The 15,595-nt window shown below is 46.0% G+C and overlaps 1 protein-coding gene across 1 annotated transcript; it reads left to right on the plus strand.

The window, feature by feature from the left end:
- The first annotated feature begins 9,254 nt into the window (after positions 1–9,254).
- LOC124707817 (putrescine hydroxycinnamoyltransferase 1-like) lies at positions 9,255–11,941 on the plus strand. The gene is made up of 2 exons (XM_047239512.1): positions 9,255–9,267; positions 10,446–11,941. The coding sequence occupies exons 1-2, from the start codon at positions 9,255–9,257 to the stop codon at positions 11,807–11,809; spliced, it is 1,377 nt and encodes a 458-aa protein (XP_047095468.1). The 3' UTR covers positions 11,810–11,941.
- The last annotated feature ends 3,654 nt before the right edge of the window (positions 11,942–15,595 follow it).

The following is a 15,595-nucleotide window of genomic DNA, read 5'->3' on the forward strand; positions in this document are numbered from 1 at the left end:
CTAGGTGGCCTCAAAAACGAGAAAAAAAAAGTTTTGACATGCACCACGGAGGGACCAAAATCGTCGGCCATGGTACACCAGCAACCACGGCGCGACTTCAACTTCGTCGGCCATGGCAACTTTTCTTGTAGTGAGCATAATTTCTTTGAGCAGCATCAAGAGTCTTGCTAGCATAATGAATAACATTTAATTTTTTATCTACTCGCTGTCCAAGAACAAATGCCTACAAGAAAATCACTAGCATCACACATAATTTCAAATGGTAAATTCCAATCAGGAGGTTCAACTATAGGAGCAGCTTGTTAAGGCTTTCTTTAGAGTTTCAAAAGCTTCCTTACAATCATCATCAAAAACAAAAGGTACATCTTTTTGAAGAAGATTAGTAAGAGGCTTTGAAATTTTAGAGAAATCTTTAATAAATCTCCTATAAAACCCAAAGCATGACCAAGAACACTACGAATACCTTTAACATCCCTTGGATAGGGCATCTTCTCAATAGCTTCAACTTTAGCTCTATCAACTTCAATACCTCTCTCGTAAATTTTATGTCCCAATACAATTCCTTCATTAACCATAAAGTGGCATTTCTCCCAATTAAGAACAAGGTTAGTTTCTTCACATCTCTCGCAAAACTTTATCAAGATTTCGCAAGCAACTATCAAATGAATTCCCATAGACAGCAAAAATCATCCATGAATACTTCCACAATACTCTCACAAAAGCCATGAAAAATAGCAGACATGCATCTTTGAAAAGTAGCAGGAGCATTACATAAACCAAAAGGCATACGCCTATAAGCATAAGTTCCATAGGGACAAGTAAAAGTGGTTTTCTCTTGATCTTTAGCTTTAACAAGCAATTTGTGAAAACCCGTAATAACCATCAAGAAAACAAAAATGAGTATTTTTAGATAACCTTTCTAGCATTTGATCAATAAATGGTAAAGGGTAATGATCTTTCTTAGTAACTTTATTAACTTTTCGAAAATCAATGCACATTCTATACCCTACAACTACTCTTTGAGGAATAAGCTCATCATTATCATTAGGCACAACAAGTCATACCTCCTTTCTTGGGAACGCAATGTACAGGACTAACCCATCTACTATCAGCAATAGGATATATAATACCAGCTTCAAGAAGTCGTAATACCTCATTCCTTACCACTTCCTTCATCTTCGGAATTAGACGACGCTGAGGTTCAACAACAGGCTTCGCATCATCTTCCATATTAATGGCGTGTTGGCAAATAGAGGGAGAAATCCCCTTCAAATCATCAAGAGTATAGCCAATAGCACTTCGGTGTTTCTTCAATATTTGCAATAATCTTTCTTCTTCAAACTCTGTAAGCTTAGAACTAATAATAACAGGATATATTTTCTTATCATCAATATGAGCATATTTAAGATTATCAGTAAAGGCTTTAAATCAAAAACAGGATCTTCCTTTGGTGGCGGTGTTGTACCCAAATCTTCCACCGGTAAATCATGCTTGAGAATAGGTTGGCGAAGAAAAATCTCCTCAAGCTCCTCTCTTTCTTTCCTAAAAATTTCACTCTCGCTATCCTCCAAATGTTGCTGCAAAGGATTGTTAGGAACAAGAACAATAGATGCACACTCGCTCCATTTTAAAATCATTACTAGGCAAATCAGCTTTATAAGGAGTTTTAGTAAATTTAGAGAAGTTAAACTCATAAGATTCACCAGCAAATTTAGTCAAAATTTTCTCTTTCTTGCAATCTATAATAGCTCCACAAGTATTTAGAAAAGGTCTACCAAAAATGATAGGACAATAATCACTAGCAAGCAGTAACCAAGTACCAAAAAGTCAGCAGGATATTTAATCTTACCACATAGAACTTCCACATCTCGAACAATACCAATTGGTGAAATAGTTTCTCTATTAGCCAGCTGAATAACCACATCAATTTCTTCAAGTTCACAAGAATCAATTTCGTGCATAATCTCCGTATATAGCTCATAAGGTATAGCACTAACACTTGCACCAATATCACATAAACCATAATAGCAATGATCACCAATTTTAACGAGATAGCATAGGAACACTAGCTTGTTTGGGTTTATTAGGATGTGAAACAATATTAGAAGCATCTTCACGTAAAATAATATGACCATCCTCAACATTTTCGAGTCACAAGATCTTTAACTATTGCAACAAGCAAGTTCAACTTTTATTTGTTCTTCAGGTTCTCTAGGTTTCTTTTCACTTTTATGAACCGCACTATTTATAACAGAGTACTCTTTCATTTTAGCAGGAAAAGGAGTTTTTTCAATATAAGCTTCGGGAATAATGCGATCAGCAGTTTCAATTACAACACACTTATTAATAGATGAATCAATTTTATCTTTATACGGTTCATGATACTTATCAAAGTTCTTCTTAGGCAATTCATAATGAGAGGCAAAAGCTTTATAAAGATTTACAACAACTTGAGAATCAAGACCATATGTAGCACTCATATTACGAAATTTATCAGTATCCATAAAAGCTTCAATGCATTTATAATCATAAATTATACCTGATTCTCTATCTTTGTCGTTCTCCCAACCTTCGATATTTTCTTGGATCCAATCAAGAAGGTCCCTTTTAAACTCTTCTTTGTTGCGTGTAAATGATCCGAGAACAAGAAGTATCCAAGCAAGGTCTTGTCTTGAAAAGAAAGTCTTGCATAGAAATTGTCAATAATAATATTACCGTGAAGCTCATGAATGGGGCATTTGAGCATTAAAGACTTCAATCTCCCCCAAGCTTGGGCAATACTCTCTCCATCATGAGGCCGAAATTATATATGCGGTTCCGATCTTTGTGAATTTCACTTGGAGGATAAAATTTGGAATAGAATAAAGGCACAATGTCCTCCCAGTCAAGAGAATCACCATTCTTCGTAAATTTATACCAATGCGCCGCTTTACCGGACAGCGATATAGAGAATAGCTTCTTCCTAACTTCATTCATAGCAATACCTGCACATTTGAATAACCCGCATATTTCATGCAAAAACAGTAAATGATCGCCAGGATGGACAGTTCCATCCCCTTCATAGCGGTTATCCATAACATGTTCAATAATTTTCGTAGGTATTTTATATGGTATTACTTCCTCACCTGGCGCCTCATCCACTACCATTGCAGTAGTAGTAGATTTCCCAAATAGAAATCGAAGAGAAGATCTCTCCATAATGACTTATAGCAAGCGAGTGAAATAAAATCAGCACAACAATAAAGGTTTTCCTTACCAATTCCACTTACCAATAGCGCTTCACTCCCCGGCAACGGCGCCGTGAAAATAGTCTTGATGACCCACAAGTATAGGGGGTGTATCGTAGTATCTTCGATAAGTAAGAATGTCGATCCCAACGAGGAGCGGAAGGTGTTGACAAGCGGTTTCGATGAAGGTTTCACTGTAAATGCTCACGGACAAGTATTCAGGGGGTTTTGATGTAACAGATGAAATAAGTACGAGTAAGTAAAATGCGAGAGAAATAATTGCAGCGAGTGGCCCAATCCTTTTTAGCACAAAGGACAAGCCGGTTTGTTTACTTGTAATGACCAAACGTTCTCGAGGACACACGGGATTTTAGTCTAGTGCTTTCGCTACATACAGCTGATTAATCTTCATTGTTTTGATAAGTGTTGTGTGGGTGAACCTATGCTAATGTACCGCCCTTCCTAGGACTAAATACATACTTGTGATTATACCCCTTGCAAGCATCCGCAACTACAAGAAAGTAATTAAGAATAAATCTAACCACAGCCTTAAACTCGAGATCCCGCGATCCCTCCCGCATCGATATACCAACGGGGTTTAGGTTTCGTCACTCCGGCAACCCCGCAATTAGCAAACGAATACAAGATGCATTCCCCTAGGCCCATAAATGGTGAAGTGTCGTGTAGTCGACGTTCACACGACACCACTAGAAGAATAACACCACAACTTAAATATCATAACATTGAATACTACTCAACCATAGTTCACTACTAACATTTAGACTTCACCCATGTCCTCAAGAACTAAACGAACTACTCACGAGACATCATATGGAACATGATCAGAGGTGATATGATGATGAATAACAATCTGAACATGAACTTGGTTCAATGGTTTCACTCAATAGCATCAACAACAAGTATGAATAGATACTGGGAGAGTTTCCCCTATCAAACAATCAAGATCAAACCCAAATTGCTACAGCGGAGACGAGGTGCTGCGGAGGAGATGGCGGTGATGATGGTGGAGATGATGATGATGGTGATGGCGATGATGTCCAGCTCGATGGCGGTGACGATGGCGTCGATTTCCCCTCCGGGAGGGAATTTCCCCGGCGGATTCCTGCCCGCCGGAGAGCTCTTTTCTCTCTGGTGTTCTCCGCCCCGCAGAGGCGGCTGTAACTCTTCGTGAGGTACCCTCTGTGGCTTAGGTCTTCGGGACGAAGGGTTTCGCGAAGAAAAGGAGGCGAAAAGGGTCGTGGGCCCTCCACACCACATGGCGGCGCGGCCAGGGCCTGGGCCGCGCCGCCCTAGGGTGTGGGCCCACCCCGGCTCCTCCCGGCTCCTCCTTCCGGCTTCCTTCGTCATCTTGAAAAATAGGATTTTTGGTATAATTTCCTTCCACAGTTGATCTTCCGAAATATTGCGTTCTGACGGTGCTTTTTCCAGCAGAATCCTGGCTCCGGTGTTCGATCTCCAAATAATCATGAAACATGCAAAATAGGTGAAATAACATAAGTATTGTGTTCCAATATGAAATATATCAATGAATAACAGCAAATTATGATATAAAATAGTGATGCAAATTGGACGTATCACTCCACTCGCTCTCTCCTGCTCGTGCTCGTGCTCGTGCCCGCACTCCCTCAATTCCCGCACGCTGCTCGCCCTCAATTGCCCGCTCCCGCTCCTCCGACCTCCGCTGTGACAGGTTCGATCCTGCCGCTCGGGCTACCACAGGCCGGCCAATATTCCTGTTTTTTTTTTTGCCTGTTCTCGTTTTTCAAGAGGTTGGGCCGGCACAACCGGGCCCAGAGCCGGTTATACCAGCCTTAACTTTTTCCTGCGCGAAAATACCCATAACGGCTACTTTTTCCTTTGTCCAATTTTTGGGATTATTACCTTTGCCATTCTAATTGATCTAGATCTGATTTGCAAAGGTCTCAAGAACTTCATCACTTTTTCCCACCTCAAATCTTTGATTCCGAGAGATTCGTCCAACGAATTTGAGAGTTAATCCATGCATCTCGAAGATCTCTTCATCCTCTCTCTACTAACCATACACTTTTCGATTTGAGCCATTGTACCAAGTTACCCTATCCGATCTTTTTACTCTTGGAGGTTGAGGACTCCTAGGCGGTAGCGGTCGCCGGGAGCGAACAACTTGTGATCGAGCCGAAAAGTTTGTACGGGATCGAAGGCCTCCCTAAGGTCTTCACATAGTGAAAAAGGGTTCCTACTTCGTGGAAGGATCTCACGGAGGAGAAGGTGTGCCTTCGTGACGTTCGGTGCCCTTCGTGCAACCGCACCTCTCCAACGGTGACTAGCTTCCCCTCAAGGAAGTGAACATAGGGATACATCGACGTCTCCGCGTGCTTCGGTTATTTCTTTCCGCTTATTTAATTTGTGATAGCCATTGAGGTTGAAGTTCTTGATATATGTATTTTGTCATATAGGGTGCTTCACTTAGTTTGCATTAGGCCACTTTATTTATCTGCATAGCGTAGAATTGCAAACAAGTCAAAGAAAATTTTGTAGAACCTATTCAACCCCTTTAGGTTACCAACATTGAACTTTCAGCACCCTACTCCGTATTCCCTAGCACGTGCTCATCCTATGCGCGATCCACCACCGGACGAAAACGTTGCCTTGGTCCCTAAGCTCAAAGGTATCGATTTGTGAAACTTCATTTTGAATCGAACAAACGAATTTCTAAAGGCCTTAGGGCATATCTAGACGAAGCCAAAAAGGCCTTAGAAGAGAACCTAATCTAGCCAAAAAAAGGCCTTAGAGGAGGAAACAATTTTGCTCATCGGCCTCTGTGGCCCCTAAATATCCTCCTTTGCGGCCGCTCGCGTAAAATTTTGCTCCTTCATCTTCGCCTCCGCCCTCCCTCCGCAACGTCGCATCGCCGATGATGGCTGCTCCTCGACCAGTTCGGCGACAAGAGCTGACCGCCGCCGCCTCCGCGTAGGCTCCTTTGACCCTCATACCTTCTCTGCGTAGCTGCCGACTGCCTATATCAACCGAATCGGGCGGCACAACCTCGAGAAAATCCACCGCTAACGCAGACGGAATCCACCGGGATTCGTCGAGGAACAACCGAATTCACGTGGTTGCGCACCTCCGGTATGGCTTCTTCGTCCTCGCTCCGCTGCAAGTCGCTGGATTTAGGGTTGCAGGACCTCGTGTGGGCGCTGGCGGCAGAAACTGCACCGGTGATTTCTAAATGGAATATAGAGAGGGAGAATAATGATTCAGTTCATGTGAGAAAGAATAAAGGCTTTTCTTGTAACTAATCTTCCTATCCGATAAGCAAAGTCCCTCATGAGTAGCAACATGTGGGGCGGGTCATATAGCCTTGGGGAAGTAGGTCAGAGTTTATGTTTAAGCTTGTCTTCTCGGGTTTACAACATAAGCTGTTTTACCAGCAGAACTTGATGAGTGGGCTTAAATGCGCCGCTTGTCTAATGTGAAAAGGTGACCTAGCCCCAGTACCGGCGGATGAAGAAGATGATCCTTGGATACCCGATCCGCCAATGTATGCTTTTTAACCCCTTTTTGTTTGGGAAATTTGGTGAATTTCGGCAAATGAACAAGACGTTTGTTCGTTCAAATTCATAGCAAGAAGAAGAGTCAAGGAAAATCGGCCGAGGAGGTCTGAGGAAGAAGATGATTAGTGAGGGAAGTTTGAGGTAGATGATGACTAGTGCTATCAGTTTGTATTTGAAAACTACAAATTTGTTAGGTTTAGATGATGCTATCAATTTGTGCGACTTTATATGCATTATGAATCATCTTATGTTATGTTGTCATGTATGAATGTGCTCAATTTTTCAAATTATGTAAAAACAAGTTTACTCCTCTAAATTTTTGTACTTAGGTTAGAGACGCTCTTAGGGGTATTAGCAAAAGTGTCAGGTGCAGTCAAAACACACTAATTTGCTTATCATCACACCTGTTGCGAACGGAGACTAACTCGACCAAAATCATTACGACTAACAAGTTGATGTATTGTTGTATAACGATTTTGCAACTTTGTGTATGAAATCGCACATAGAGGTACCTAGGGTGTTATTAGCGCTGCTAGTAATACTAACTCCATTTCAAAGCTTAAGGTTTAAAAAAAAATCAAACCAAGTAAATTTTGATTAAATTTTAGAAAAATCTATCAATAAATATAATATTTAATAGCTACAATACGAAAATATATTTTAATGATTTAATTTTGTATTTTGCATTTTAATGATTTGTGGTAAAAACTTAATCAAATTTGATATAGTTTGACTTTCTAAAATTAATATAAGCCTTAAGCTTTGTGATGGAGGTAGTATCAGTTACAAGTGTATGACATATAGACCTAGTTGTTAGAGAAATAAATTCGACCAAGTTTGCTACATGAATTCTAGGCTTAATTTGTCAAGCTTGCCCATCCTAAGGAGTGGCAAGCTTACAAAAAGTTAAAATGACATGTCCCTTTCTTAATCAACCTTCAACAGATAGTTGCAAATAAACCATAGTGTCACCTCAAAATATTTTGACACACACAACATGAAGTTACTAAAATTTGAAGTTTCTAGTCTCGGGCCTTTCTCGATTTACCTAGATTTGGAACCACTTTAGGTTGCGGCCGTAGCCAGACACACGCCTTGTCGGAATCCCATCCAGGAAACACCCAATCCACGGGTCTGGCTTCACCGTCGATGAAGGTGTACCTGAACACCCGACGCCTGAAGGTAAAGTAGGCGCACCCTCCATCCAGACCCAGCTGCGTGGCATCCATGGCAAAGCTCGCCGGCGATCCAAGGAACATGACACAATCATCCATGCTCGAGTCATCCCTCTCCACCCACCGCATCTTGCCGTCGTCTCCTCCTTCCAGCGCGTGCACAGTCAGCGCTAACGTAGGAGCCGGGTAATCCCTGCCGTAATCATCGCGCCGCTGCTGCTGCCGCTCGATCAGGACGGACACCCGCAGCAACTCACCGCGGGAGACGAAGATGTAGCTGCGATCACGAATGTAGAGCTCGTCCTCGAGCCTATCCCAGGTAGTCTCGAGCCTGATGTTGGCGGTGTTTCCGGCGTTGGCTGCTTTGGAGAAGTCGGGCGTCAGGACGCACCAGAAGTAGGCGCCCACCCAGACCAGTACCTTGCCGGCGTGGTAGGCGGCGCAGGAATGGTGGCTTGCCGGCAAATCGAGCAGCTTCTGCACGAGCGTCCATTTCGCATCGCCCGGACGAAGGATGGCGGCCGTGAAGACGGGAGGGTACGAGCCGTACCTCCTGTTGGTCGTCCCTGCAACGAAGCTGTAGAGGAAGACGGTGCCGTCGCAGTAGAGGATGCCGCGCGGGCTCCTCATCCGGTGCCTGATTATCCAACCGTCGTTGTCGTCGTTCGGGAAGGGAGGCAGGTAGGTGACGGCTCGGGTGACGACGTCTTGGATGGTCGGCTCGAAGCCCGCAAAGAAGAGCCAGGCCGCCCCGCCGTCCTCCCTGGTCACCCAGTTCCTGTCGCCGTCGGCGCCCGGCTCCACGAGAACGATGCTGTTGTAGCTGCGGTGACGGTCGCTCTGCGTCGGCTCGGAGGAGACGCGTCGGAAGTAGACCACGGGGGAGTGCGTGATGCGGCCGTTGTACCGTGAGAGGAGCCATGGCAGGAACATGTGGCTGCGGCGTCGGGGCGTCGCCCCTGCGCGAGCCGCCGTGTCGCGCCATGGCTGGCAGACGGCGTGGAAGCGGACGAAGTCTGTGGCGTCGTGCAGACGGCCGGTAATGTCGAGGAGCAGGTCCGGCGAGAGAGAGGCCCATGGGCGGGCGTTCCTCAAGACCGACTGCGACTCCATCAATCAGAGGAGGGAGCGCACGCGAGGCAACTATGGATCGTAATGACGCGAGGCAACTATGGATCGTAGTGCGACTATATATGGGATAGTACACTAATACCATTAATCTCCTTAAAATCATTTCCTAGTTTGTACCCCGGGTAATTTTGCATCAAGAAAACTTTCCTTTCCTTGTTCCAGATGCCATGGTTACGGAGGGTACTCGGCGAGGCATGTTACATGTAGGAGTAGTGTGGATGCCGCCCGGCGAGATCAACGGACGAGATCAATGTGGGGCGAGAAAACACACGAGTGCTTGGTAAAATAAAATAATTTCAGCACATTAATATCTATAAAGGCGAAATATTTTCACGTAAAAAATGGCTTCTTTATGAGGACTAACCTTCCACCCAAAGATATTAACTTTCTTTTTTAATTACTAAGGCGTTTCTACAATCTTTTCTTCGATGAGTTTCTATTCAGCAGGCGCGAGCCTCGGATGGTGAATCGGAATACCCAGATAACTGATTGGAAAGTTTCCCAACCCACATCCGAAAAGTTCCGCATATAGGTTAGTATCGTCTTGGGCCTCAACAAAAAAGAACAATTCACTTTTATGAAAATTTATCATAAGACCTGATAACTCCTCGAATGTTGGTAATATTAATTTCTGATTTCTCGCATTTTCCAAGCCATGTTCGATAAAGAGGATTGTGTCATCGACGTATTGAAGAATAGAATCGCCACCATCAACTAAGTGGGGACCACTCCTTCAATTTGACCATCAGCTTCCGCAGGCTCAACTATAATTGCTAGCATATCCGCCACAATATTAAATAAAATTGTAAATAGGGAATCACTTTGCATCAACCTTTTTTGGTCAGAAAATATTTACCACGTCATGATTGACTTTAATGGCTACACTTCGTCCGAAAACGAAGTTATTAATTAAAAGTTTAAAACACGCCACTCTTGGAAGAAACCTTTCATTGTGAAAATTTGTTGCAAAAAAAGATCAGTTAACCTTATCATAAGCTTTTTAAAGATTATGCAATAAACGGGAATAAATTATAATGCAAAACCCGCTAATATTCTCTCGTGGAGTTTTAGTCATTCAGGGTATCTGATCCAGAAATTTGTCACCCAGCGCATCCGATTTTCATTATAGAGAATAAAGAACCCATATGTCTCTGCTGCAGCGAGAGAAAGCATTTGATCCCGATTTGGGAGCTCAAATTTCTATTGGAGTACGTTTTGGTATTGGATCCCCGTCTTTGTGGGTTTCGAGATTCGACTCACATGTATCTTATTGTTCACTCTTGCTAGGGTAGTTAACTGATCTACATAAGGGAAGAAATTAAGCAGGAGAGCAATAGTTCATACCACTGTCTCTTGAGCCTCTTCTCGGTCGACCTCAGCTCTGAACACAAGAAGAAAAATGGGTGTGTACGAGGAAGTGAGGGTGGCGGAGTGGTGCATGTTGACGCCCAGCGAGGAGACGCCGAGGCATGGCCTGTGGCTTACCCCAATCGACCTCTCGTGGGCGAGCACAGGCCACACCCCGACCGTGCACTTGTACCGCTCCGACGCCGGTGGTGCCGTCGACGGCTTCTTCGACGTGGCAAGGCTGAAGGCTGCGCTGGCAAAGGCTCTGGTGGCCTTCTACCCGCTGGCCGGCCGTCTCGGCGTCGACACCGAGGGTCGGCCACAGATTGATTGCGCCGGCCAGGGCGTGCTCTTCGTGGTCGCTCACTCGGCCCTCACCGTTGACGAATTGAGCAGCTTCCAGCCGTCGCCGGAGCTTAAGAGGCTCTTCGTTCCACGCGTCGAGGAGTACTCGCCGTCCCTCATGTGCGGCGTCCAGGTGAACTTGTTGAAGTGCGGTGGGGTGGCCTTAGGGGTGGCTATGCACCACATCGCCGTCGATGCCATCGGCGCGTTCCACTTCTTCCGGACGTGGTCTGCCTTCTGCAGGGATGGCGACGCCGCGGCGACGGCGCTGGAGCGCCCATGCCACGACCGCACCCTCCTGCGCGCACGCTCCCCGCCCGTCATCCACCCCGACGCGCTCACCTTGTTCTGCCCCCCAAAGGAGCAACAACCGCCGTCCGAGGAGCCTATGCCATCGCCGGGCGCAGTGGCGAACCAGATCTTCACCCTCTCCAAGGATCAGGTCGCGGCTCTCAAGCGTGCCTGCACCAGCGGAGCGAGCACCTTCTGTGCCGTGAGCGCCCACGTGTGGCGGTGCGTGTGCGCCGCCCGCCAGCTGCCGCCTGACGCCACGGCGCGCCTCATCTTCCCGGCGAACGTCCGGGGCAGCGTGAGGCCGCCGCTTCCGGACAGCTACTTCGGGAACGGGATCATCATGCTGAGCGTGACGGGCAAGGTGCAGGACATCACCTCAGGGGAGCAGCTGGACTCCGTCGCGTGCCGGATCAGAGGGGCCATCCGGCGGATGGACGATGAGATGGTCCGTTCGGCGATCGACTACATGGAGATCGCCGGCAGCCAGAGCCAGACAGATGCTCCTACGGGGAGCGTCCCGCCGGAGACCGACCTGAGGGTGGTTAGCTGGAAAGGCACGCTAGTGTACGGCACGGATTTCGGGTGGGGGAAGCCGGTGGTGGTGCTCCGCGCCGAGCAACCGCGTGCCGGGATCGCCTACCTCATCGACGGTACCGACGGCAGCATGCGCGTCCTCCTGTCCGCGGAACCTGCAACTGTCAACGGTCTCCAGCACCTCCTTTACGCCAACATTTAACTATCTTCCCACATTGTGATGTATACTATGTACTTTCAATTGTTATCGTGCACTTCGTGCGGCATTACTTGAGGTGTGCTCCTAAACCATCTCTAGTGCGAGTAAAAACATATACTCCAATGTGGACGATACTCTTTATTGACTTATTTACACACCTCAGTCATATTATTTGTCTATCCTTCAATCAGAAAAGCCTCTTCACCGGTTCGAAGATTCTTTCAGCATCAATGTGTTTTTAAAATATTTCTATTAAGAAAATAAGATTATGAAACAGTTTAGAATGGAACAAGATATACTAATATCGGTTACCGCTGCCAAAAAAAAAATCTCGATGTAAATATATTAATATCGCGAAGATACCAATTACACCTCGCCTTTGCACCAACAAGATGTCAAAAAAAACATCAAGAATGCATACCACCAAGAATAAAATAAAATAAGAGAAATAAAAACAAAAATCCCATCACAGTGATGAAATACTTGCAACAATAACTATCCGAACACCACCAAAGACAACATGCGGGCTGAAAAAAGATTCTTCCAAAGCGGCACCTTTAAGAAGGAAATAATGCACAAGCGTTATCATCGCTTAGTCAAGGATCTTGAGTTTTCACCCTAGATTAAGACCGAGTTCCTAAAATAATAATGCCTTCAGCAAAGCTATTGCCAGGTACAACCAATGAAGATCAAACATTGGGCTTTGACCCAGGAAATCATGGCTCCGTACTCCAGAAGCATCACCAAAAATGCTATCCACATGTGTTTGCCGCCCCCTCCTGCCAAGGTCACTGCTGCAAGTCCTCAACACCCGACACACATAAACTTGTGATGCAAGTCTTCATGGCATTGGCAACCAAAACTGCTCCCATCAATTACAAGCCTTCGATTGCAGTCACCATGGCTTTCTTCACCACTATCAATACCATGGAAACCTATATTTAGAAATCTTCGGCCAACAGGCCATCATGAGGGTGTGGCGCGGCGTGAAACTCCGCTTTCTGGTCGGTTCCATGGAACAAGGGCGCGCACGGCCGAGCAATTTCGATCTAGATATCTAGTGACCACATGTGCCAAATCAGCGGAGATCTTCGAGAGGAAGACCAGTACTCGTCGGCGCCCAGAACAAGAAGACGGACACGAAGATGGTCAATGATTTGGAACTCGAAGACCGGCATGGCCAACCACCTTTATTCAAGCTCTGACAATAGCCCCACGCTACCAGCCGGCAGAGGAGAAGACGAACCAGACCATCGTCGACCCTTGCTGGAACTAACGTAGATCGAACCCAATAGGCCCGAGTCGCCGCCACCGGGGACAACAAACCATTTGGCTGATGCGGGCGGTGGTTGTCACGACCCAACGGCCTAGATTAGATCCAGGACAGCCCCGCAGCCGCCGCCGCACGCCATGGCAGCCACACTTCAGATGGCATCACCGAGGACCAGCCTCGCCCGATATGCTCACCCTTAGTGCCGCCCCACATCACCTTCTCCTCCGTAAGAACCCTAGTCTCCACTGCACCTCGCGCCGCCACGACCAGCAGAGCGCGCCGCACCGCCATGTACCATGGCCTGCCACCTTGGCATCCGTTTTCCACTGCATCACGCGACTAGAGGATCCCCGCTCACCATTTGGGGAGAGGCCCCGCATCCACCACAGCTTACAACAGCGGCAACGACGACATGACTTTCTCATCTCGAAGTCCGGTGGCGCTGGAGGTTGCTCCCATGGACTACCCCTAAGGACAACAAGCGTTGTCGGGGGCTGCTGGTTAGGGGGCGGTGGCGGGAGGGGGAGTGGGAGGGCTGGTGGAGGCAACGGCCGGCGGCCGTGGGGATCCTAGCGGCTGCGCGAGAGCGGCACGAGGTTGGGCTAGAGTCAGATGGTGATCTCCAAAGGTCAAAGTTTGAAGGCAGAGCACGCTGAAGCAAAATCATTTATTCCCGTTTTTTTGTTATAAGTCTATCACTTGTAGTAACTTGTTGAATACGTACACATGTGTAATGCAATAATGGCCCGATAAATATTTTTCCTGCAGCTAGCGTGGATTCACAGCCGCAAAAGACGCACCCTTTTCTTCGTTGTGAAGGTTGGTAGACTCGAGGGTTTTGACAAACTCATCTTCACGTCATCACGCGGGCATCAGCGATCTAGCTATTCTCTACTCGAGTGTTCACCACTCATATTCACGTGGGCACCATGTGAGTAGATTACTAGTTGAGAAACTATGAGGCCTAAAAATAATTACATTCACCACGTTGTGCATGTCAAACATTTCGGTGGAGCCGGGGAACAAAACTATTGCTATTATTTGGCATGCTGCTTGAAGAGGATTGAAGAAAGACTATTTTTTTTCTTCAAAAGTTACGCTTGTAAAAAGAAATCTTCCTTATTGCATCACTATACACTTTGGGTCCCAAGGAAGAATAAACTTGTAGTTTTGTTGCCATCAGCACAAATAGATCCATCATTTCTACTTCTGCTTGCTGCGCATGCATTACAGAGCATCCAGTTGTTCTGGAGGTTCTCAAATGAAAGACAGCTCTTCTGATTCATCCTCACTTCTTTGATGGTGCAAGTGTGATTAATCTTATCACTCTTTCTATCTGTGAGAAGTTTTTTTCTTTTTTGAGCGAGAACTGCAGGGCAACAACCCCACATCATTTATCATTTATTTATTAAAAACAAAAGTATTTACAGCATATGTACAAAAGAGAAGAGAAAATAATTACAACAAAGTGTCAATACATCTTGGCCAGAGTTCAGAGTGCTTGCTTTTCACCCTGTGCACATGCAGGATTACTTCATGTATAAAAGCTTTTCTCTAAGACATAAATACGATGGCTGTATATTTTGAAAAATGGCCTCATTCCTCTGTTTTCAGATATGCCGTGCTGCAAGGATTACTACTTCAGTGAAAAAGGCTTGTCGAAACCTTCTCCTAGTCAGGAAAAAACATTTGCTCAAAAGTATCAGCAGGCTGCTACCCAATCTGCAAATAATTCCATATCTAAATGATGAAGTTACAATAGAAGATTAGATGCATCCAATCTTCAGTCAGGGGCATAAACACAAGTGAACACATTAGTTACATACCAATTTCGCCTCCGAAGCATATGTTAAGCCTATCACTGACTAACACTGCTGCGGTTCACCCATGAGTTGTGTGTGTTTGTCAAATAAGGAAGCGAGAGCATTAAGACTATAAGAGCAATTCCAATAGTATAGCCAATTGTTGGCTATAACAAGATGTCATATCATTTGTAGTCATCATATAGCTAACATGTACAATAGTTGGCTATAAAAATGTAGTACTTTATTAATATATGGCCCACCTTTCACTCTCACAAGGTGTCTAGGAGCACGTGCAAGAGCTGGCTATTGCATAGTAGCCCACCTCCCTTCTCTCTCCTCTTCTCTCTCCTCCAACTCATCTAAAATATATTATTCAATGTTTTATAGTCAGCTGACTGGACTCTATTGTACTTGCTCTAAGAAGTCAGACTGAAATAAGCTGTCCAAAAAGAGAGGTTGGCTTCGCTTTGGGCTTTGCCAAAGCACACCACCTAATAGGCAGGCGAGGAAAAGCACCTCCGGAGGTGCTTCCCACGGCTTCGGACTTAGGCTGGTGCCATTGCGGGCGGTAGCGGGGGCGTTAACGGCGGCGATGGGGCGAGAGAGGGGCGGGAGGCGGGCGAGACGAGAGGGAGGGGCGCCGGCGGGGGCGCCCGGCGCTATCGCCCGCTCCCGCCCGGCTGCCGCCCGCGTTGGCGGCGAGAGCGAGGC

The sequence above is a fragment of the Lolium rigidum genome, chromosome 1, assembly GCF_022539505.1.
Source record: "Lolium rigidum isolate FL_2022 chromosome 1, APGP_CSIRO_Lrig_0.1, whole genome shotgun sequence".
Lineage (NCBI taxonomy): Eukaryota > Viridiplantae > Streptophyta > Magnoliopsida > Poales > Poaceae > Lolium > Lolium rigidum.